The 23,499-nt window shown below is 36.8% G+C and overlaps 1 protein-coding gene across 1 annotated transcript in view; it reads right to left on the bottom strand.

The window, feature by feature from the left end:
• The window catches only part of LOC117337362 (membrane-bound transcription factor site-1 protease-like), a 38,383-nt gene that overhangs the window by 11,662 nt on the left and 3,222 nt on the right, over positions 1 to 23,499 (bottom strand). The window contains 19 exon segments of the mRNA XM_033898320.1: positions 149 to 341; positions 2,685 to 2,764; positions 3,142 to 3,237; positions 3,799 to 3,875; positions 5,542 to 5,724; positions 6,132 to 6,179; positions 6,495 to 6,591; positions 9,566 to 9,730; positions 10,449 to 10,523; positions 12,836 to 12,912; positions 15,016 to 15,105; positions 15,107 to 15,119; positions 16,083 to 16,150; positions 17,040 to 17,156; positions 17,871 to 17,980; positions 18,877 to 18,993; positions 20,604 to 20,652; positions 21,838 to 21,906; positions 23,245 to 23,414. Of these exon segments, the coding sequence (XP_033754211.1) occupies positions 149 to 341; positions 2,685 to 2,764; positions 3,142 to 3,237; positions 3,799 to 3,875; positions 5,542 to 5,724; positions 6,132 to 6,179; positions 6,495 to 6,591; positions 9,566 to 9,730; positions 10,449 to 10,523; positions 12,836 to 12,912; positions 15,016 to 15,105; positions 15,107 to 15,119; positions 16,083 to 16,150; positions 17,040 to 17,156; positions 17,871 to 17,980; positions 18,877 to 18,993; positions 20,604 to 20,652; positions 21,838 to 21,906; positions 23,245 to 23,414 (1,894 nt within the window).

Raw genomic sequence — 23,499 nt, forward strand, 5'->3', positions numbered from 1 at the left:
GGCTACATGTTTTGATGTTTGAATGATGAAATATTCTACCAAAACCATGTTTCCATAATATTTGCGAATGCTAATGAACTACAAACTGAATCCCTGAATGATGTAAGAAAATGCAAATGCAAAAATTCATCAACCAATCAATACACACCTTGTGTTTTCATCATAGAACTTCACTTTCCTCATGACCGACACGTTGTACCAATCTCCAAAGATGATGATGGACAAGCCATTGTCCACGTCACGTTTGAGTTTGGTTACTTCCTCCGGGAAATACTCCTCTTCTGCATCCACGATCAGCAGAGTGCCGTACTGACTAGCATCAAAACAGGTGAACGGAGAACCTACAAAAGGTTGTATCCACATATCAACATTAAATATTACAACAAATTCATATTGGATTATAGTGTTATAACTTTTTATCATTTCAGGGTAGACTGGTAACCTCCTCAGTTACCTCCCTTATGTACACAATAGTAGCGAGTAATCATTTTTGGCAGGAATTCCTACCCCAGCGTGTGCGCATATTTATCGTGCGTGTTATGTTATCTGGAGATGCTTACTTCCACTTAAGCAAAAAGCGTAAATTAAAGAGTGACATTTTCATAAGCACATTGGGTGCTATTTGCCTGAAGTTTAACCAGAGCTGTTGTAGAATAGCATAGCTCATCTCGCAAATGTTTGTCAATAAATAACAAATAATGTTGATCAACCAAATTAAACAAGTGCAATCAATGATTGCGAAAGCTCACCGGCGGCAGCAATCACACTATACATTCATTTTTTATGTATGTATAAGCATGTCATTTTGAAATTGTATGTCACATAATATCGCTCCTAGACCTCTAATGGATGTATAAACCAAATTAGAAGGATGTGGACTTACAAGCTTTTCAAAACTAACTCCCAAAATCTTTAAAGTAAAAAAGTAAGTCCACTAAATAGTAAAATGCCAAAATGCCAATTTTTTTCTGCATGATTTGCCACAGCATCACTCCTGGATCTCTAATGAATGTATAAACCAAATTAGAAGGGTGATAGGTGTATACTTTTGGACTCACCCCCAAAACTTTAAAGTGAGTTTTGGTGCCAAAAAAGTTAAGTCCACAAAATGATAAAATGCGAAAAAATCACAATTTTTTTCTGCATGATTTTGCCATAACATCACTAATAGACCTCTAATGGATGTATAAACCAAATTAGAAGGGCATGAGGTGTATACTTTTGGACTTACAAGCTTTCCAAAAACTTACTCCAAAAACTTTAAAGTGGGTTTTGGTGCCAAAAAAGTTAAGTCCACAAAATGGTAAAATGCGAAAAAAAATCACATTTTTTTTCTGCATGATTTTGCCATAACATCACTCCTAGACCTCTAATGAATGCATAAACAAAATAAGAAGGGCAAGAGGTGTATACTTTTGGACTTACAAGCTTTCCAAAAACTTACCCCAAAAACTTTAAAGTTTTTGGGTGGGACGCCTACGCAGACGCAGACGCCGACGCGGACACCGGGGTGACAGCATTAGCTCTCGGTTACTCGTAACCGGTGAGCTAAAAATCAAGAACTAAGGGATGGAACCAGTTTAGTTTTAGTCACCTACGTTTATACACAACCAGGCAGGATTTCTTCTGGTGCTCATATTGAAGTTCTCCCCAAATAAAAACTACCTGAGCATTTTTTATACAGGCCAACAAAAATTATTACAGGATGAGAAAAAACCAGGTCTGTTGACTCGAGGCCATTACATTTGGTCTGAGGGAAAGTAAATACTGGCGACTACTTGCCCAATATACAGGCAAGCACAATTATTTCTTGTAAGCTTGTAGGAATATATTACACACGAAATAAGCTGCATGTAAGACTATCGTCAGATTGTACTGTCAAAAGCCAACCCCAAGCATCCAAAGTTATTTCCACAATTATTATTTTTCTTACCACTTGTGATACACTCACAATCACATATTAAACAGTTGGTAATTCGATATTAGGAGAAATATTAAGAAAAATTACATACCATCTTACAACCAGATCGCAAACTTTAAATTCATTATAAATTCCATGCTGTTATTTAAAATGAAAATCACGTAAATTGTGAGCAGTGGACTAACTTTCAACTTTGGGCCTGTACGTTTGACCAAGAACTTTTCTGGAAGACCAGTGATGCCAAGATTTTATTTCTTGCCCTGTTAAATACATTATACTTCTACCACAATGCCCGGTGTTATTCCACTGTTGGATATATATATGTTATATTCCACTAGAGGAATATGACCTTCCGGTCTTTTGATTGGTCAAGAATTCGAACTTTGACCCGAGCTGCAATTGTTATTGACGTCATCAATAATCGAATATCACCGGGTCCCCGCCGTCACCTGTACACCTTATTTGCATATGCGAAATAAGACTTGGCCATGTTTCTCTTCGATTCAAGACGATATTATTGTGGTAGAAACAGCTCACACGACTCGTGATTTTTGGATATGGAATTTATTTCTCACTCGTAAGTTATTTTTCAAAAGTAACAAAAAACACTCTCTAAAGCTCGTGTCTTATGTAACTTTAATAACTTACTCGTGTGAAATAAATTTCATATCCAACAACCTCTCATGGTGTATCCTCTATTTATTTCATGATATTTGCAATATATATAAAGCTTCTTTTTACACGATCTTGATGTTTTTCTCACCTAAGACCTCCACGAAGTAACCACTGCTCCTGAGATGTTGGTACATATCTTTGAAATTTGTGTGGATATGATCTCCATTCCTGAAACAAAAATATCGCAAAAGATGAAGATCTCAATTATGTTCGTTCATACAGATCATTGGATCAGTTATTATCAATATTTTAGAATAGAAATCCCTTAAACATTAATTTAAATTTCAATTTGAAATAATCGTAATTTTCAATTTCCCATACATATTTTTAATAGTTGTAATCTCATATTAGCATTTTTTGTGCTGAAATCATTCCCCGAAATTATGGTTGAGCTAACATTATACTTGTTAGCATATTTTCTCAACTGTAATATACAATAATTGGCTTATTACCAAGCATCAGCTTATTACTAAATAATACATCCATATTCTTGTCCTTGATCAGAATGTGGTTATAAATTGTTGGCTGATTAACAGACAACATACCAGTCCAGGGGGTCGTTCTTCATTCGTAGGTTATCCCTCGGGAAGTACCCGGGTGGGTACCGAAGATTGTGATACTGGTCCCAGAGTACACGCTTACTGTTAGGAAAATTGTTAGGATGAAATCATTAAACTAATTGATACTCAAATATTGTAATTTCTTGCCAGATGACAAAAACTAAAACTGTTAATGAAGCAGATGTAATATAGATTTTTTTTTTATCAAAATATTTTTTTAATGTACAGTAAACTGTATCTGATGATTATAATTATTGTCATTTGTTTCTTTTAAATTAATTAAATTATCGTTTCTGGTTTTTAAAATTAACGTTATTTTCGTTTCTGGTTTAAATAGATTTATTATTTTATTTATTTATTTTATTTTATTTTTAAATTAATTTCAAATTAACTGTTATCAAATTAATTTTTCACTTTTTTTATAATCAATTCAATTGTTATTTCTGGTTTATTGAATCAATTATCACAGTGGCTTTTAAATCAAATCACTTATTAGCATTAATCGCCAACTTTTCCCATTATCCAACAAAAACTTGTGGGGATATTTGGATCTTCTTACTGTAAACCTGAAAAATTTGCATGATTGATCAAATGTCTGGAATAAAAGGTATTGACTGTAATGATACAGACATGGAGAGATACCTTTTAGGAGGAGTGGGAATAATCTTCACTTTGACAGACAATTTTAGCGTCGTTCTCCTCGGCTCTGTTTCCTCTCCCTGAAAACAGACACTCACACTTAAAAATTTGGCGACATGGTACAAAAATGTAAAAGAAAATAAAACAAATAAAGCTATGAAAATATGTTTAAATCGTTTGAAATTTCATTATTTGAAAATATCCTAAGTAGGGTCTATGGTGATAGAGACCAGATCAAGCAAAATGCACTCCCATACATTAACATACAAGATGTTCAGAGGACCAGCATCACTCACCATGTAGTCAATGCTGTTTACAAAAAACATAAAATATCTATGTCCTTCAAATCTGGCCAAGATTACCTATTTATATTTAATATATATATATATCATAGCACACATGACTAAATCTTTTTGCTATATCTGACAATTCATTGAAGGAAAATTCACAGTTACTTTACTTAGTTATAACACTTTCAATGTTGGTAAAATCATTTCATTTAATGACCAAAATTAACTCCTCTACATAGAATCGAGAGCTGCAAGAAACATATTGAAAGGATTGCTAAGTTTGAGGGAGATGTGGCCCCCACAGCTCAAGAGAGAGATGTGGCACCAATAGCTCAAGAGAGAGATGTGGCTCCTACAGCTCAGAGATACTTACCTCAGGTGGAGACTCTATGATGAGGAAGATGTGGCCCCTACAGCTCAGAGAGAGATGTGGCCCCTACAGCTCAGAGTCACTTACCTCAGGTGGAGACTCTATAATGAGGAAGATGTGGCCCCTACAGCTCAGGGGAGAGATGTGGCCCCTACAATTCAGAGATACTTACCTCAGGTGGAGACTCTATGATGAGAGAGATGTGGCCCCTACAGCTCAGAGAGAGATGTGGCCCCTACAGATCAGGAGAGAGATGTGGCCCCTACAGATCAAGAGAGAGATGTGGCCCCTACAGATCAGGAGAGAGATGTGGCCCCTACAGCTCAGGAGAGAGATGTGGCCCCTACAGATCAGGAGAGAGATGTGGCCCCTACAGATCAAGAGAGAGATGTGGCCCCTACAGATCAGGAGAGAGATGTGGCCCCTACAGATCAGGAGAGAGATGTGGCCCCTACAGATCAGGAGAGAGATGTGGCCCCTACAGATCAGGAGAGAGATGTGGCCCCTACAGATCAGGAGAGAGATGTGGCCCCTACAATTCAGAGATACTTACCTCAGGTGGAGACTCTATGATGAGAGAGATGTGGCCCTACAGCTCAGAGATACTTACCTCAGGTGGAGACTCTATGATGAGGGAGATGTGGCCTTGAGCAATGCCCTCCCAGATGTGGCCCTACAGATCAGAGATACTTACCTCGGGTAGAGACTATGATGAGAGAGATGTGGCCCCTACAGCTCAGAGACACTCACCTCAGGTGGAGACTCTATGATGAGGAAGATGTGGCCCTAAAGATCAGGAGAGAGATGTGGCCCCTACAACTCAGAGACACTCACCTCAGGTGGAGACTCTATGATGAGGAAGATGTGGCCCTAAAGATCAGGAGAGAGATGTGGCCCCTACAACTCAGAGACACTCACCTCAGGTGGAGACTCTATAATGAGGAAGATGTGGCCCTAAAGATCAGGAGAGAGATGTGGCCCCTACAGCTCAAGAGAGAGATGTGGCCCCTACAGCTCAGAGATACTTACCTCAGGTGGAGACTCTATGATGAGAGAGATGTGGCCCTACAGCTCAGAGAGACTTACCTCAGGTGGAGACTCTATGATGAGAGAGATGTGGCCTTGAGCAATGCCCTCCCAGGCATTACCTCCTTTAGCAATGGAGAGAGAAACAGCCAAGTATCCAGACCAGGGCCACAATGATGCCGAATAAGAGAGTGCCACATCCAGATAGTTGCCATGGTGAGGGAGGTACGGGTGCCAGGTTGGCTGCAACAGAGGTACAAATTGGATTGGGAAAATGCCTTTCATTTAAAATATTTGTACTTTCTTTATCAAATGAATAGTAATATTAGCAAAACTCAATCAATATCTCATGATTCTATTTGTTTGTCATGAGAATTTTAAAAGAAGCTTGTTGCATTATATTGCAACACAAACAAAGTTTAACCTGAATTTATGATGTTTGTGTAAATCTTCGGAATGACTGAACCAGAGAAAAAGAACACAGGTTACCGGGTAACAGTAATCTTTAACTTCAAAGGTCAATGTCAGAATCTAATGTTACTGTAATCAATGTAATCCTGCTTTTACAGGAAATTCTTACACACATTTTAATTCTATGGGTATACACCCTGATCTGGATATAATCCTTTATTTAAGCTTAATCGTCTTACCTTATCAACAATCTTTCCTGAGACACCCATTCCATTTAGAATAGTGACCTAAAACATGGCAAAATTTAAAAATTTAAAAATTCTAAAATGTAAAAAGATTTTTATTTACATTAGAATGAAATACTACCACATCATTTTCTTCATGTTTGAATAATAATTCACAAGAAATATCTATTTTACACAAGTAATATCAATATTATAATATAATATTATCATTGAGTATTAGAAAACAGAAATCTGTCCTATTTGTAAAATTATTATGAATTGCCTATTGGGAAATGAATGTGAATTATAATAAATCAATATTTTTTAGATTGTAGCAAATAAATTTGAAATATGGACAGACAAGTCGGTAAGACGTACGTTGATGATGACGGGCATCTGTCCGTAGAAAAGTGGCTGTGAGCAGTACGGCCACATGTAGGGGCACTCTGTCAGGTCAATGTAGCTTGGGCTCAAGCTGGGAACAGAAAAGTTGCATTGTTACCATATTTAGGAGCAAGAGGCCCAAAGGACGAACAACAGACGATGCATGACATACCCTTCACCATAGAAGGTTACCCGCACATAACGCCATGTGAGCTAAACGGAACATTTCACCAAGACCATCAAGATTTCAGGAAAAATTGAGCTGAACCCCATTGGGTGAAATCTGAAATAGATGTTGATCTGCAAAATTATTATTCTATTATATTACAAAATAGCCGCCATGGCTACCATGTTAAAAGTTTTGAACAGGGCAAAGCATAAGAACACTTTGTTAGGTTCCTTTCCTAAAGATTTCCATCAATGTTCAGTTCTATGGCACTAGTTGAACTGGAGGAGTTTAAGATGTTTCAAGATGGCAATCATGGCAGCCATATTTAGACAAAAAAAAACAAAAAACAAGAGATCCCAGAGGGATCTTGGCGCCCACCATTGAATGATCTTCATAGGTTCCATGTCAGATTGATCTTTTCTCTACTTTTCCCTTCTTCTAAGTCTTACTAATCTGTGTAAATTCAGAAACAGCCCTCTATAGCTAGTACTTTTCAAACAAGGGGAAGCTATATATAAAATTTAAGATTAAGCGATAATGGCTGTCTGTCGACCATGTTGTTTTTGGATTGGTCCCAATATGCAAAACTAGGCACTGAGGGGAACATACATATGAAATTTGAGAAAGATCCCTTGAGTGCTTTCTGAGAAATAGCGATAACAAACTTCAATTGTCAAAATCCAAGATGGCTGCCTGTCGGCCATGTTGTTTTCTGATTAGTTTCAAAATGCAATATGCATAACTAGGCACCAAAGGGAACCTACATATGAAATTTGAGAAAGATCCCTTCAGTACTTTCTCAGAAAAAGCGATAACAAACTTCAATTGTCAATATCCAAGATGGCTACCTGTCAGCCATGTTGTTTTCTGATTGGTCTCAAAATGCAATATGCATAACAAGGCACTGAGGGGAACGTATGTATGAAATTTGAGAAAGATCCCTTCATTACTTTCTGAGAAATAGCGATAACAAACTTCAATTGTCAAAATCCAAGATGGCTGCCTGTCGGCCAGGTTGTTTTCCGATTGGTCTCAAAATGCAATATGCATAACTAGGCAACAACAAGAACCTACGTATGAAATTTGAGAAAGATCCCTTCATCACTTTCTGAGAAATAGCGATAACAAACTTCAATTGTCAAAATCCAAGATGGCTGCCTGTCGGCCATGTTGTTTTCCGATTGGTCTCAAAATGCAATATGCATAACAAGGCACCAAAAGGAACCTACATATGAAATTTGAGAAAGATCCCTTCATTGCTTTCTGAGAAATAGCGATAACAAACTTCAATTGTCAAAATCCAAGATGGCTGCATGTCGGCCATGTTGTTTTCCGATTGGTCTCAAAATGCAATATGCATAACTAGGCACCAAGGGGAACCTACATATGAAATTTGAGAAAGATCCCTTCAGTACTTTCTGAGAAATAGCAATAACAAACTTCAATTGTCAAAATCCAAGATGGCTGCATGTCGGCCATGTTGCTTTCCGATTGGTCTCAAAATGCAATATGCATAACTAGGCACCAAGGGGAACCTACATATGAAATTTGAGAAAGATCCCTTCAGTACTTTCTGAGAAATAGAGATAACAAACTTCAATTGTCAAAATCCAAGATGGCTGCCTGTCGGCCATGTTGTTTTCCGATTGGACTCAAAATGCAATATGCATAACTAGGCACCAAGTGGAACCTACATATGAAATTTGAGAAAGATCCCTTCGGTGCTTTCTGAGAAATAGCGATAACAAACTTCAATTGTCAAAATCCAAGATGGCTGCCTGTCGGCCATGTTGTTTTCTGATTGGTCTCAAAATGCAATATGCATAACTAGGTACCAAGTGGAACCTTAATATGAAATTTGAGAGAGATCCCTTTCAGTTCTTTCTGAGAAATAGCGATAACAATCTTCAATTGTCAAAATCCAAGATGGCTGCCTGTCGGCCATGTTGTTTTCTGATTGGTCTCAAAATGCAATATGCATAACTAAGCACCAAGAGGAACCTACATATGAAATTTGAGAAAGATCCCTTCATTGCTTTCTGAGAAATAGCGATAACAAACTTCAATTGTCAAAATCCAAGATGGCTGCCTGTCGGCCATGTTGTTTTCCGATTTGTCTCAAAATGCAATATGCATAACAAGGCACAAAGGGGAACCTACATATGAAATTTGAGAAAGATCCCTTCAGTACTTTCTGAGAAATAGCGATAACAAACTTCAATTGTCAAAATCCAAGATGGCTGCCTGTCGGCCATGTTGTTTTCCGATTGGTCTCAAAATGCAATATGCATAACTAGGCACCAAGGGGAACCTACATATGAAATTTGAGAAAGATCCCTTCAGTACTTTCTGAGGATTAGCGATAACAAGAATTGTTTACGGACGGACGGAGGGACGGACGGACGGAGGGACGGACGGACGGACCACGGACCACGGACGCAGGGCGATTTGAATAGCCCACCATCTGATGATGGTGGGCTAAAAAACTTAATCCTGATAATCTCAGGATCATTAAGACAAGTTTTAGCCATGTTATATAATGGCCACTCTGGCTGCCAAGTTTGAGCTAAACCCCACCAATGGAACTTGAGAAGTTTGAAATATGAAAAGTTTAGAGTTTGAGTGCATAGCACAGGACAAACAGTTTGAAGGATGACAGATGAGACACAATGGCTATAGGTCATCATGACCCTTTGTGTCAGATGACCTAAATAAAACAAAGAGTTACAATGTTCAGGGAATTGACACCTTACAATGTGAATTGATTTTCATATTATATATCTAACTAGGAAAACTTCTTCACATACATTTTTACAAACCCAAAGAAAAAAGTTTTGATAATAAGTAAATACTTCTTATTATTTCTCCATGGGACACAACTGACATCATTACTTACCTGGCCTGTGGTTTGTAGGTGCGCAGTGTTTGGTAAGCCTTGATAAGATCCAGTTTGCCGTGACCCTGCTCAAACATGTTTACGTCTGGTAGACGCCTTGCGGATGCCATCAAGGCTTGCTTCATACTGGCTGGGTTGATCACATGGGCTCTGTCCAGTACAGCACTGCCACAAATATACGTTACAGTGTACTGATTAATACTGATATCCTGTGGTACACGGTTTTAACATCAAATAAGAGTTTTCGTCCTGATGTCACATTCATGTTCTGATGGATACATGTAGTAGATAACATCAAATATCGTGTGAAAAAGAATACTGTAAAAGTGGAAATATTCGCAGTGTGAAAATTTTCGCTTATTTCGCTATCAGTAAATCTCCGCAAAAATTTCCACAGGCGAATATATTAACACATAAAAATACTAAATATAAAAGATACAAGTTAGCGCAAAAATATCTTGACGGCGCGAAAATATCCACACCGCGAACACTTTGGAAGCTGGCTAAGCGAAAATTTCCACACGCGAAAATATCCACTTTTACAGTATTAATATTTAAAAGAAAATCATATAATACTGCCGCAGTAGAAACCGACAAGACAACAAAATGCCAAACGTGTAAGAACTGTGACCTTCACACAACAATGGATGGGAAAGTTCACCTGTACACCTGTGAAAAAACATTTTGTAATCTACATGTATATGATTTATGCTTTCATATATCAAAACCACAGAAAGGTGATAATAGTGCAGTCACCGATTCCTTAAAACATCATCACACATAAAATCCATTATTGTATATACACATCATCCTTGACAAACATTTTGGTCATCATCAGTTCACATACAAACGTATCAACCTGGAGAAAAGGTTTGATAATTACCTATACAGCAGAGTGATAGCTCCTACAACAACAGGTGAGGCAACACTCGTCCCCGACAGTGACCGGCACCCACTCCTTTAAGGCAGAGGTTACACATTAAAATATTAATATAATATAATTTATGTTGATACTTGTTTTGCAAATACAGTAATTTTACATAAATATTATAAAACTGCATTAGAATTATTACATGATGTTCCCCTATAGAACATTCGAATGAATGGAAATTATTTATTTTAGAGTTCCACAGTTCAGATTTTTACAAAAGAACTGCAAATGATGAAAGTGTGATAACACAGAAATGTCTTTAAATAAAGTTTTATCAAATCAATCACAAGCAAAAATCAAAAGAGGGATATGCTGATGAATAAACAATGGATAAACAATAGATAAACAATGGATAAACAATAGATATACAATGGATAAACAATGGATAAACAATGGATAAACAATAGATAAACAATAAACAATGGATAAACAATAGATAAACAATAGGTAAACAATAGATAAACCATGGATAAACCATGGATAAACAATGGATAAACAATAGATAAACAATAAACAATGGATAAACAATAGATAAACCATAGATAAACAATGGATAAACAATAGATAAACCATAGATAAACAATGGATAAACAATAGATAAACAACAAGAGGCCCAGGGGCCTTAACGGTCATCTGACTCTAAATTAAAGACCCTTATAATATTGTAGTATGCATTCTCTGCAGGTTTAGTGGAACTGTTGGCCATGGCGGCCATCTTGGATTTCTGACCTACCTTCAAAATAATAACACTTGGCCATGACCATCTCAGGATCATTTCTGGTAAGTTAGAGCCAAATCCCACGGGTGGAATTTGAGAAGAAGTTTGAAATACGTGTTGTTCAGGAAAAACATGATTGCGCAATCATGTTACATAATGGCTGCCGTGGCTGCCCTTTCAAAGTTTTTACGAGGCCGAAAAATAACAACACTTTGTTGGCTCCCCTTCCTTAACATCCTCACCAATTTCCAGCTCAATCGCACCAGTGGAACTGGAGAAGAAGTTTAAAATGTGTTTTTCAAGATGGCTGCCATGGCGGCCATCTTGGATTTCTGACTGACCCGATAAATAACAAAACTTGGCCAGGAACATCTCAGGATCATTTCTGGTAAGTTAAAGCTGAATCCCACTGGTGGAATTTGAGAAGAAGTTTGAAATAGGTGTTGTTCAGGAAAACCATGATTGCGCAATCATTTTACAAAATGGCCACCATGGCTGCCATGTCAAAGTTTTTACGAGGCCAAAAAATAGCAACACTTTGTTGCCTCTCTTTCCTTAACATCCTCACCAATTTCCAGCTCAATGGCACCAGTGGAACTGGAGAAGAAGTTTAAAATGTGTTTTTCAAGATGGTTGCCATGACGGCCATCTTGGATTTCTGATCGACTTGAAAAATAACAACACTTGGTCAGGACTATCTCAGGATCATTTCTGGTAAGTAAGAGCTCAATCCCACTGATGGAATTTGAGAAGAAGTTTGAAATAGGTGTTGCTCAGAAGAACCATGATTGCGCAATCATGTTACAAAATGGCTGCCGTGGCTGCAATGTCGAAGTTTTTACGAAGCCGAAAAATAACAACACTTTATTGGCTCTCCTTCCTTAACATCCTCACCAATTTCCAGCTCAATCGCACCAGTGGAACTGGAGAAGAAGTTTAAAATGTGTTTTTCAAGATGGTTGCCATGGCGGCCATCTTGGATTTCTGACCGACTTGAAAAATAACAACACTTGGTCAGGACCATCCCAGGATCATTTCAGGCAAGTTTCAGCTCAATCTCACCAGTGGAACTTGAGAAGAAGTTTCAAATGTGTTTTCAAAATGGTGGCCATGGCGGCCATCTTGGATTTCAGACTGACCCGAAAAATAACAACACTTGGTCAGGACCATCCAAGCATCATTTCAGGCAAGTTTCAGCTCAATCCCACTGGTGGAACTTGAGAAGAAGTTTGAAATGTGAAAAGTTTACGCACGGCGCACGACGACGGACGAAACATGATGACTATAGGTCATCCTGACCCTTCGGGTCAGATGACCTAATAAACAATAGATAAACAATAAACAATAGATAAACAATGGATAAACCATGGATAAACAATGGATAAACAATAGATAAACAAAAGATAAACAATAGATAAACAATAGATAAACAATGGATAAACAATAGATAAACAATAGATAAACAATGATACGTAATATGGAATACAGGAACATATTTGTCGCCAGTAGTTTTGGAAACTTAAGAACAACAGTTACTATACCCCTAACACTAGTTGGATCCGACTCGGTAGAATTATCGGTATGGACTTATAGTGACATACACTGAAGGAAATCTACTTACTTTAGGGCTGATCCGCGGACAGCAGATCCGTATGTTACAATATCTGGCTTGACGCGTCCATAACCTTGGGGGAGTTCCTAGTACAAATTGGTAAAACAATGTTTCGTAAGTTAATGGTACGAAAGTAAAACAATGGTTTATGACTTTTTACATCCTCGATAATCCAGGGGTTATCTTCACTTTCACTCTGCACCTCTGGAACATGTCAGGCAAAACCAAAGACACACAGCTATCTATATGACTTACATCAAAAAATAAAGAACAGAAAAAGAACCTGACCAATTACTAATACTAGCTGATACATTTACTTTGAAGATCACAGGGATCACCATGGCTTCAGATTTTACTATGGAGGAAACTGCGGGATCATTTTCCCAGCGCGCCGCAAGACCAATATTAATTAATTAAAGGGAGATAATTTGTTTACATGAGTTATGTCCCTTTTCATTTTTAGGGAGATGATTTGTTGTGCAGTAGTTATTAAAATCCTCTTAGAAATTGTTTTCAGAAATAATGATAAACTATTTTAATCATGGTGATATGAATTTATTTATTCAATATGTAAGAAAAATAAATACAGCAATCAGCATTTACCAATCTCTGACTCATCCATATTTGTACATCCTTAAATTAATACATTGCTCGTTCTTCATTCATTCTCTTTACCAACTCAGACTTTCTCAAACTCATGGTCTCTCTCTATCTCTCTTTCAGATTACTAATTAAATGTTACTGATACACTTCCAAAGCTCAAATTTCTTAAAATAATAAGCACTATGATATCACACTAAACACAATAGCAATATGTAATGTCACAGCACTAATATAATATGATTTCCAATGTCACAATTGTCAGTCATTTTCACACACAAATTGTCCATTTTCTTACAGCACAACTTCACACTTAATTGTCATCAGGATCAAACAATGTGGCGATAGTGATATTTCTTTTTCTGATCTCTGTCCATAAGTCTGCTAAGTTTTGTAAGCAGACTGCTTACAAAACATGCCTACAAATCAAATGAAACATTCAAAGTTAATAAAAATAAATTAATAAAATGTTTAAACATGAAACTTTCACTCTAGATAAATACTTTCACCTAATCACTGAAAATATTGAAAAAGAATTAATTTTAATTTTTGGTTTTGTGATTAAACAAAGTCAGTATATATTAGTCACTAATGTGAAATTTGGAAATAATACATTTTTTTCAAATATCAACTAGACATCTTTTAAGTTTTTTTATATTAAATATACGCCTATAAATCAGTCATACAAACTAGCCAATAACATTTAAAAAAAAATGATTTAAAAAAATTATATTTTATTATGACATGTAAGAGATTTATATCATACAAAATACATTTTAGTAACCATTTGACACCTAAATAACTTACCTTCATCTTCGTCGTACTTTAGCCATGAATATTTTTCTTCATTCAGTCGGTAAAAATGACGATCCGTGTTTTGACTTTGTCGGTGAACAGACCGGGCTAAGCCTTCTATCGTTTCGGCGAATTCTCGAAAAATGATTCAATAGACTGCTGCTTTAGTTGCCGCTTCATGATTACAGAATAAAATTATCATCAACGGTCTTTTTGTTCTACAGTCCATGTTACTTTCGTTTTGCAAACGCAACATCCATGTCACGTGTGTTACAAAGTAATCGGGGTCATATATGCGTTTGACTTTAATTGTCGACGTCATTTAAGCCTTTATTCGACACAGATCAACCGCTGTCAAAACACAAACACGCGGAACGCGGTCTGATCAATTAATATTGGTATGATTGATATAATTACATCGGTTAATTCGTCGGGGTATTGGACGTCAGGGTCATTGAATGAAGTGTCAAAAGTCTCCCTGGCGTGTGAACAGGTAATTAACTGGCCTCAAGCTCTTACCTGTGCAGTCAGTAAAACACTACACAGTCGGCGGTATCTGGGGCTCACCACGGGTTAACAGAGTTTTGAATACGAAGATCGGCGGGGCAGATTTTTTTTACTATGGCGCTACATGATTTTACTATGGCGGGTAGACATTTTACTATGGCGCTGCTCCATAGTAAAACAGCCCGTGGTGATCACTGGATCATATCCTAGAGATTTAGCTTGATGTACATCATTTCTTCTACAAATCCAAAACCTTGAACCAATCACCGTAACAATTTCTTTCTTACCCATGTTGTCATTCCTCGTGAAGAAAATCTGGCAATCTGGTTCTCAAAGTTGATACCTCCGACTCCGATCACGTCCATCTGGTCAGCAGGGGTTGTTCAGAGTACTGTACATACAAATAAACACATCGTTTAAAGTTACAGTTACGGTGTAGAAGATCATATTAACACTTGTATAGGCAGTGTTAATTCTTGTCATAATAATTTGTTTTCACAGAAAACATTGAAAAGGGGAATTAAAATATAGCTCACCTGGTTATGATTTTATTAGCTGTCTAATGTTAATACACTGTGTGACAGCAAAAAATGAAAAGTGTGTAGTGTATAAACTTTTGTTGTTTTTGTGGTTGCGATGGAAGCACAAATATAAATACAACAAATATTGTACTGGTAGTTATAATTGTTGCATTTATATTTTTCATATTTATGTAAATAAGCCCCTTCCCCACTTTTGGTCAATTTTTTTTCTCTAGGTGTGTGTGTGTGGGTGGGGGGGGGGGGGGGGGGGGGGGGGGGTTTGCGGTATGGTACCATATTTTTGAAGAAGGTAAACATTAACATTTCAAATGATAACGTAATAATATATCTATAACATAAGAACATTTCAGAAAATTTGAGTTTTTCAGGCATGGGAGGGGAGGAGGGAGGTGTTGTTTTATCAGGACAATGAAATTGCATTCATTAGCAGTTTTACCTAACTGTAATACCCATGGTTTGGCTTATAACCAGGTATAGGCTTCTACATTAAATAGAGGATGAGCTGGAATTTGAATATGTGAGATTTGGCAGTTTTAAATGAAATTGTATACAAGACAGGACAGGTTAACACACAGCTACACCCATAGAGCTATGGTACATACAAACAGAGAACTAGTATTTAGTTCTATTTACAGCGCCTGACGACAAACAGAGAACTAGTATTTAGTTCTATTTACAGCGCCCGCTGGAGACAAACAGAGAACTAGCATTAAGTTCTATTTACAGCGACCCCTGGAGACTAATGGGTACTTAATGAATTTTTATCTTTGTGATTTGGTGACAAAGTCTGAGTTATGGAATGGTATACCTACCCATACAGTGGTCCATCATTGCCTATAGCAGACACCATAATAACTTTGTTGGCAGTCAACTCCCACACCTGAGGATACATCAAATATGGCTGTAAATATTTCTGAACATGAAAGGCAATATAACAGACATCTAAAGTTTCTACATTTACACACAAAAAACTATGATCATTATACATACAAAGTTTTGGGGCTTAACTGTAGGAGAATGAAATGACTATTGTCAGCAATATATATGGGTGGGCTTATTACCAGGTATGGCTTATTGCAGTTGGATAAAGAAGGTTTCTACCACAATACAATACCATTTGTTATTCAACTCTCAGACCATCAGTTAATCATTACAGCTGTTGATTAACAATCTGTTTATACCACACGTGGTATAAACTCTGTACGCATTTTGATTGGCTAACACGGTGAACTTTGACCCAAGCTGCAATTGTTATTGACGTCATCAATAATCTAATGACGTCACATCACCGGGTCCCGGACGTCACCGGTACACTTTATTTGCATACGCGAAATTATACTTTGCCACGTTTCCCTTTGATTCAAGCCGATATTATTGTGGTAGAAACAGGTCACACGACTCGAAATTGTTGGATATGGAATTTATTTCACACTCGTAAGTTATTTTTTAAAAGTTGCAAAAAACACTCGCTAAAGCTCGTGTCTTTTGTAACTTTTAAAAAATAACTTACTTGTGTAAAATAATTTCCATATCCAACAACCACTCGTTGTGTAACCTCTATATGTGTGACACTTTTGACACAAATTTGGCAGATATCAAAACATGAAAAGCGACATACCATATACTGAGAGTTTCATCATTTAAATACATATCAAGCTATCATTCTAATCATAAATGTATTTTAAAACTAATATTCCTTGATTCAACCTACAAATAAGTTTCTATTAATAAATTTTCACAGTGACGACCTATTTGTCTGTACACCCTACCTTGTCAACAAATGGGTGGTCCATAAAATCGGGACCACCGATACTGAGGTTGAGCACGTTGATCTTCTTTAGAATGGCGTAGTTAAAGGCGTCTAGAAACCAGGACGTATAAGACACCTGCAACACAAATTACATCCACTAACAATAGACGCAGCACATGTGGAGGGCTACACATGACAATCTGGACACTGTCCCAAAAGTCACTAATTACCATTCAAAACAAAATCCAAGAAGTCCAGAGATAAAAAATGTGATCTTACCAATGTGTTAAACCACAAAACTAAGTACATTCATTTGCGCCTTCTTCAAAACTTAATATTTATATCGTAATAAAAGTAATAAGTTCAGGGGACCAATACATCACTTCATAGAATGGCTTACTGTAGCCGATGAAATAACACTTTTAGCATTTAACTGATATAGACGTGGGTAGGTTTATACCAGACATGGGCTTATTACTGGATAAATATTGAAATTTTCCAATAATTGGTGCAAAGGTTTTGAAATCCTATTCAAGAATTTGAGATAGTTCTTTAAATCGCAAGAATTTGAAATATTAATTTAAATCACAAGAATTTGAAATTTATATTACTTAAAATCACAAAAAAATTTGAAATATTACTTTAAGTCACAAGAATTTGAAATATTACTTTAAATCACAAGAATTTGAAATATTTTTTTAATCACAAGAATTTGAAATATTACTTTTAATCACAAAAATTTGAGATATAACATACACTATTACTGTGAAGTAACTTCAAATTAATCTTACAACATATTTCTTCTGACAGACATCACAAAGATGGGACGGATATCGGAAACCTCTCGTACCTGATTATTTGTGAACACTCTGAAGACGTAGATCTCAGAATCTGGAGCAAACCCAAGGCACTCCCTGGAGCTGGCTATCACTCCTGCCACAAAAGTACCATGTCCAAGGCCTACACAATTAACAAGTCAAAGTTAAGTCTACACAAGTCAAAGTTACAAAGTTTAGTCTAACACAAGTCAAATTACAAGCCATCTGCAGATATATAACTACTGCTAATTGAAACTTTATTTACTTATCTTTCAATAAATCAAAACAGACTTGAATTAAATATTTCAATAAGAATTCCACAGAAGTGGATGTGTCACCTGCGCAGCAAATTGGGTAATCACGAAGATATAGATATATTTCTCACTTCAAGAAATAATGTTAAAAGTAAGCAAGACCAGCATAACTCAAATATGCTCTAAATTCAGCAAAACAGAGCACGATCTTTCGGTAAATGAGCACCTCAAGAAGTTTGAGCTTGATCAGCCCTAGAGAACTGGAGTTATAAAAATTATTGCCTGGAAACAGATTTTCTATTTATAGTAACAGTAACCTTGACCTTTGGACTAGCAATAAACAATTACAAGCACTTGTGGTAAGGAAATCCCTAATGAAAATGGAGTCTGATGGGCTCAAAGGAACTTTTTTCTAAATTTTCTATTTTTAGTAACAGTGACCTTGACCTTTGGATCTGAAATGCAATCCTAAGCGTTCTGGTGAGGAAGATCTTCATGAAGTCTGAGTTTGATCGCCCAAAAGGAACTTGAATTATAGCATAAAAACAAATTTTTCTTTTTCAGCAATAGAGACTTTGACCTTTGACCATTGGACCTGAAAAGCAATCCTAAGCCAGCAGTTTTGGTAAGGAAGATCTGCATGAAGTTTGATCAGCACAAGGGCACTGAGTTATCACACGAATATATCTGTGCTGACGACGCCAACACCACCAAAATTGTGATACCTTTTTGCATGCGACACAAAAACGGTCATCAGATTTTAATCCACTACAAAACCACTTACCATCATCCAGTGTCTTCTCATTGGTCCAGTTCGATCTGTCTTTAATTCGGCCTTTCTTAAAGTGTGGGTGATCTTCTGCAAGTCCAGTGTCAAACACAGCCACCTTCACACCTGTACCTATAAACAACAAACACAGCCACCTTCACACCCGTACCTATAGACAACAAACATGGCCACCTTCACACCCGTACCTATAGACAACAAACACAGCCACCTTTACACCCGTACCTATAGACAACAAACACAGCCACCTTCACACCTGTACCTATAGACAACAAACACAGCCACCTTCACACCCGTACCTATAGACAACAAACATAGCCACCTTCACACCCGTACCTATAGACAACAAACACAGCCATCTTTACACTCGTACCTATAGACAACAAACATAGCCACCTGTACACCTGTACCTATAGACAACAAACACAGCCACCTTCACACCTGTACCTATAGACAACAAACACAGCCACCTTCACACCCGTACCTATAGACAACAAACACAGCCACCTTCACACCCGTACCTATAGACAACAAACACAGCCACCTTCACACACGTACCTATAGACAACAAACATAGCCACCTTCACACCCGTACCTATAGACAACAAACATAGCCACCTTCACACCCGTACCTATAGACAACAAACACAGCCACCTTCACACCCGTACATATAGACAACAAACACAGCCACCTTCACACCTGTACCTATAGACAACAAACACAGCCACCTTCACACCCGTACCTATAGACAACAAACACAGCCACCTTCACACCTGTACCTATAGACAACAAACATAGCCACCTGTACACCCGTACCTATAGATAACAAATACAGCCACCTTCACACCTGTACCTATAGACAACAAACACAGCCACCTTCACACCTGTACCTATAGACAACAAACACAGCCACCTTCACACCTGTACCTATAGACAACAAACACAGCCACCTTCACACCCGTACCTATAGACAACAAACACAGCCACGTTCACACCCGTACCTATAGACAACCAACAAAGCTACCTTCACTCCCGTACCTATAGACAACAAACACAGCCACCTTCACACCTGTACCTATAGACAACAAACACAGCCACCTTCACACCCGTACATATAGACAACAAACACAGCCACCTTCACACTTGTGCCTATAGACAACAAACAAAGCCACCTGTACACCCGTACCTATAGACAACAAATGTTGCCCTACGTATATCTACATTCTGTGATGCATTTACATGTCATTACTAAACAATGTTATAGTATATGAGACTCTATCTAGGGACATGATTATAGTTAGCATCTGTTAACAGTATTTAATAGTTAATATTGACCTATAGCAACAATGTTCCCATAGCTACAATATATCCATGGAATCAATGGATCTATAGTTAAAATGTCCCATAGCTACAATATATCAATGGATCTATAGTAACAATGTTCCCATAGCTACAATATATCAATGGATCTATAGTAACAATGTTCCCATAGCTACAATATATCAATGGATCTATTATAATAGTAACAATGTTCCCATAGCTACAATATATCCATGGAATCAATGGACCTATAGTAACAATGTTCCTATAGCAACAACGCTCCTTTAATTAACAAACATATATTGTCAGTCTACAATATTTTTTTTAAATCTGTTAAACCTCAACATGGTGATTATCACTTCTACATAGACATGGAGGAGTCCTACTGATCCTCCTACTGTACCTGTATAACCCATGTTCCACAAAATCTCGGCCTGGAGAGCACTCACAATCTGAAAAACCAAATAATATTATTGACACTTAGTCTATTAGTAATGCCAGACCCCCAGTGTTGTCTGTAGATAGCTGGTTTAAGTTTTTATAAAACGGTGTTGTGTCAATACTGAGCATATAGCTTAGGTATTTGATGTGTGTTTTCCTCGTGACATGATTTCCATTGGTATTACACTTGCAGACCTGCTGACTTTGACCATGACCTTTGACCTACTTTCAAAAAACTTATTCTTAATTTCAACCACAAGGCAAACTATGTTGACTTCTGACAACTCTTGTTTATTCTGACAAACACAAAGTACTGCAAAGTTGTTAAATTACCAGGCTAATATCTCATGGTTGTTCAAGGTGACTTATTTCACAGGTATTAAAATTGGTGCAATCATGCTTTGTAAACTATCTGCAGATAACACTTCTATGTATACCAAGGAGTATGTTTATTAAACAAATATTCGCCAGGAAATGATATTCTCAATGTATTTAATAGCTGCAAATATAACTAAATTTAATTCCCCTTAAATATTACTGTACAGTTTAGACATTGTATTCTCACATACTTCACTGGATTATCCGGGGGTTGCTAGGGAAAATATTAATAGAATCTTACATCAGTCTGGTCCGTGGACAGGGATATCTCAACCCGAGAGTAAGTGTTTGGCCAGTCAGTAGGAGGCTTGCCGAGTGCTGGCCAGCCAAGCTCTTACACGAGGGTTGAGATATCCTTGTTCGCGGAACAGACCCCATGTTTGATTATTTTTCTCACATACTTGCAATCAAATGTAAGTTTTTATGAAAGTTTTTCATAGCGCAATCTTCAATGCTCCTTGGAATGTGCGTCAAAATTATGACGTCATCATTAACAGCTTGGTTACTCAACGTATAATGATGATGTTACGTTATTGTGACGTCATCAATTTTGACGCACATTCCAATGATTATTAAAGATGGTCGATGAAAAACTTTCATAAAAACTTACATTTGGATGCAAGTATGTTAGAAAAATAATCAAACATGTGTCTGTTCCGCAACAAGGATATCTCAACCCTTGTGAAAGAGTTTGGCTGGCCAGCACTCAGCAAGCCATGTGCTGAATGGCCAAACTCTTACACTTGGTTGAGATATCCCAAGTTAGACCCAGTAAGATTCTGTTATTCTGACACATAACCATTATCCTGAAGACCTACCTGCTTTGGGACAGCTCTGAGCAGACGTCTGTTTCTGTAACGGACTGGAGAGTGCCAATATGTTGCGCTCTAGAAACATGGAAAACATTCAATAGTTATCAACGCCTTCATCAACAACTGATGCATGTATGGATTACTGAGCAGGTTTTGAACAGGTTTTCAAGTCCCAGTCAACATCTATTATCTTATGTTTTTAACAATTTGCATCACTCATTTTTTTATTGTGTGGTTTCAAACCATAATATATTTAAGCATTGATGTCATTTTCTTTTAGTTTCATCGGGGTATCGTAGCGGATTCTTACAGAAGTTTGCAAACAAAATTTGTTTCATACCCCGATGAAACTAAAAAAAAATTGACATCAACGCTTATAATTAATTTTTGAAAATGATTTTCTAATTTAAAACATGTTTTATGTACAATTTTACTGGTTTTAAATGGGATTCTTTTTCTCAAATCAATACGCAACTTCAATTGTCGTATTGTGACGTCACATTTTTCGCGCCATTCTCAGAATTTCTTTCATAGAAGAATGAAAAGAATTTTTCGACCAATCACATTTGAGTATTGACCATGAAAACAAAGAAAAATTAATCATATATATATTATATATAATGATATATGTAATAAATATTTTTATGATTAGGATGTACAGTAAGAAGGCATTGCTGTGGAAATTTTGGTTTTGCCAAAATAAACCATTAACATGTGTCTCCGCAATATTTTTATCAGAGCTTTTATGTATTTATTTTTGAGAGATGTTATTTTTAGAAATATGGGCTATTTTACTTAATAATTCTTTATGTTTATAACTTTCTTTCTTGTATATTTCTCATAAGCAAACAAATTTTCAGTATTAACATAACTTATTTATAATATTTCTAATGTGTCATATATTGAATATATTATATAAAAGATTAAAACGTATCAGTGTTATTAACATAGATATTTTATAATATCATATAAAATTACATTTTACTAATATTTAACTGATTATGAATATCTAACATATGTTTTTATTGTAACTCAACTGAATAGAAAATACATATGCAAACCTTTTTATTGTTTTGAATCGGCAGAAATCAAGTACTGATCAATGAACAGAGACGGGATACCAGATATTCAGACAGGGTACCAGGTCACAGCATAATGGTATTCAACCTGATCTAGCTTAATTTCTACCCCTGAGAATCTGTATGTTGAATGGTGAAAACATCAAACCCATTCGACCCTCTAAGGAAGATCCCAAACCCATCTACCCTTGTACATGTCCTCCCGAATATTCATTCGCAATATTTTAACAAAACACCAAAACAGTTAAAGACAACTAATAATTTTGATCTGGAGGAATACAGAATTATGTTATACATGACTAGAACTTAATAAATATCAATGAAGCATATATACCAGAGAAAGACTACGACGGTTCTTATTCTTTTTGGGGTCACACGAGATTGGGCAGGGTTCATCCTTGTCGGTACAGTTGCACTCTTTGACCTCCTCCCCTATGTTAACATCTGAGTGGACTTCCACCTTCTCAGTATCACTGCGTCTGACCTGATCCTTGTGACCCAAGTCTGGAGAAAAATCACAAAATACCAATTCAACCTGTAGTTTTTTTTGTTTTTTTTTTTGTTGTAACAGGGCCCATCGACAACTTTG

The sequence above is a fragment of the Pecten maximus genome, chromosome 11 (genome assembly GCF_902652985.1).
Source record: "Pecten maximus chromosome 11, xPecMax1.1, whole genome shotgun sequence".
Taxonomy (NCBI): Eukaryota; Metazoa; Mollusca; class Bivalvia; order Pectinida; family Pectinidae; genus Pecten; species Pecten maximus.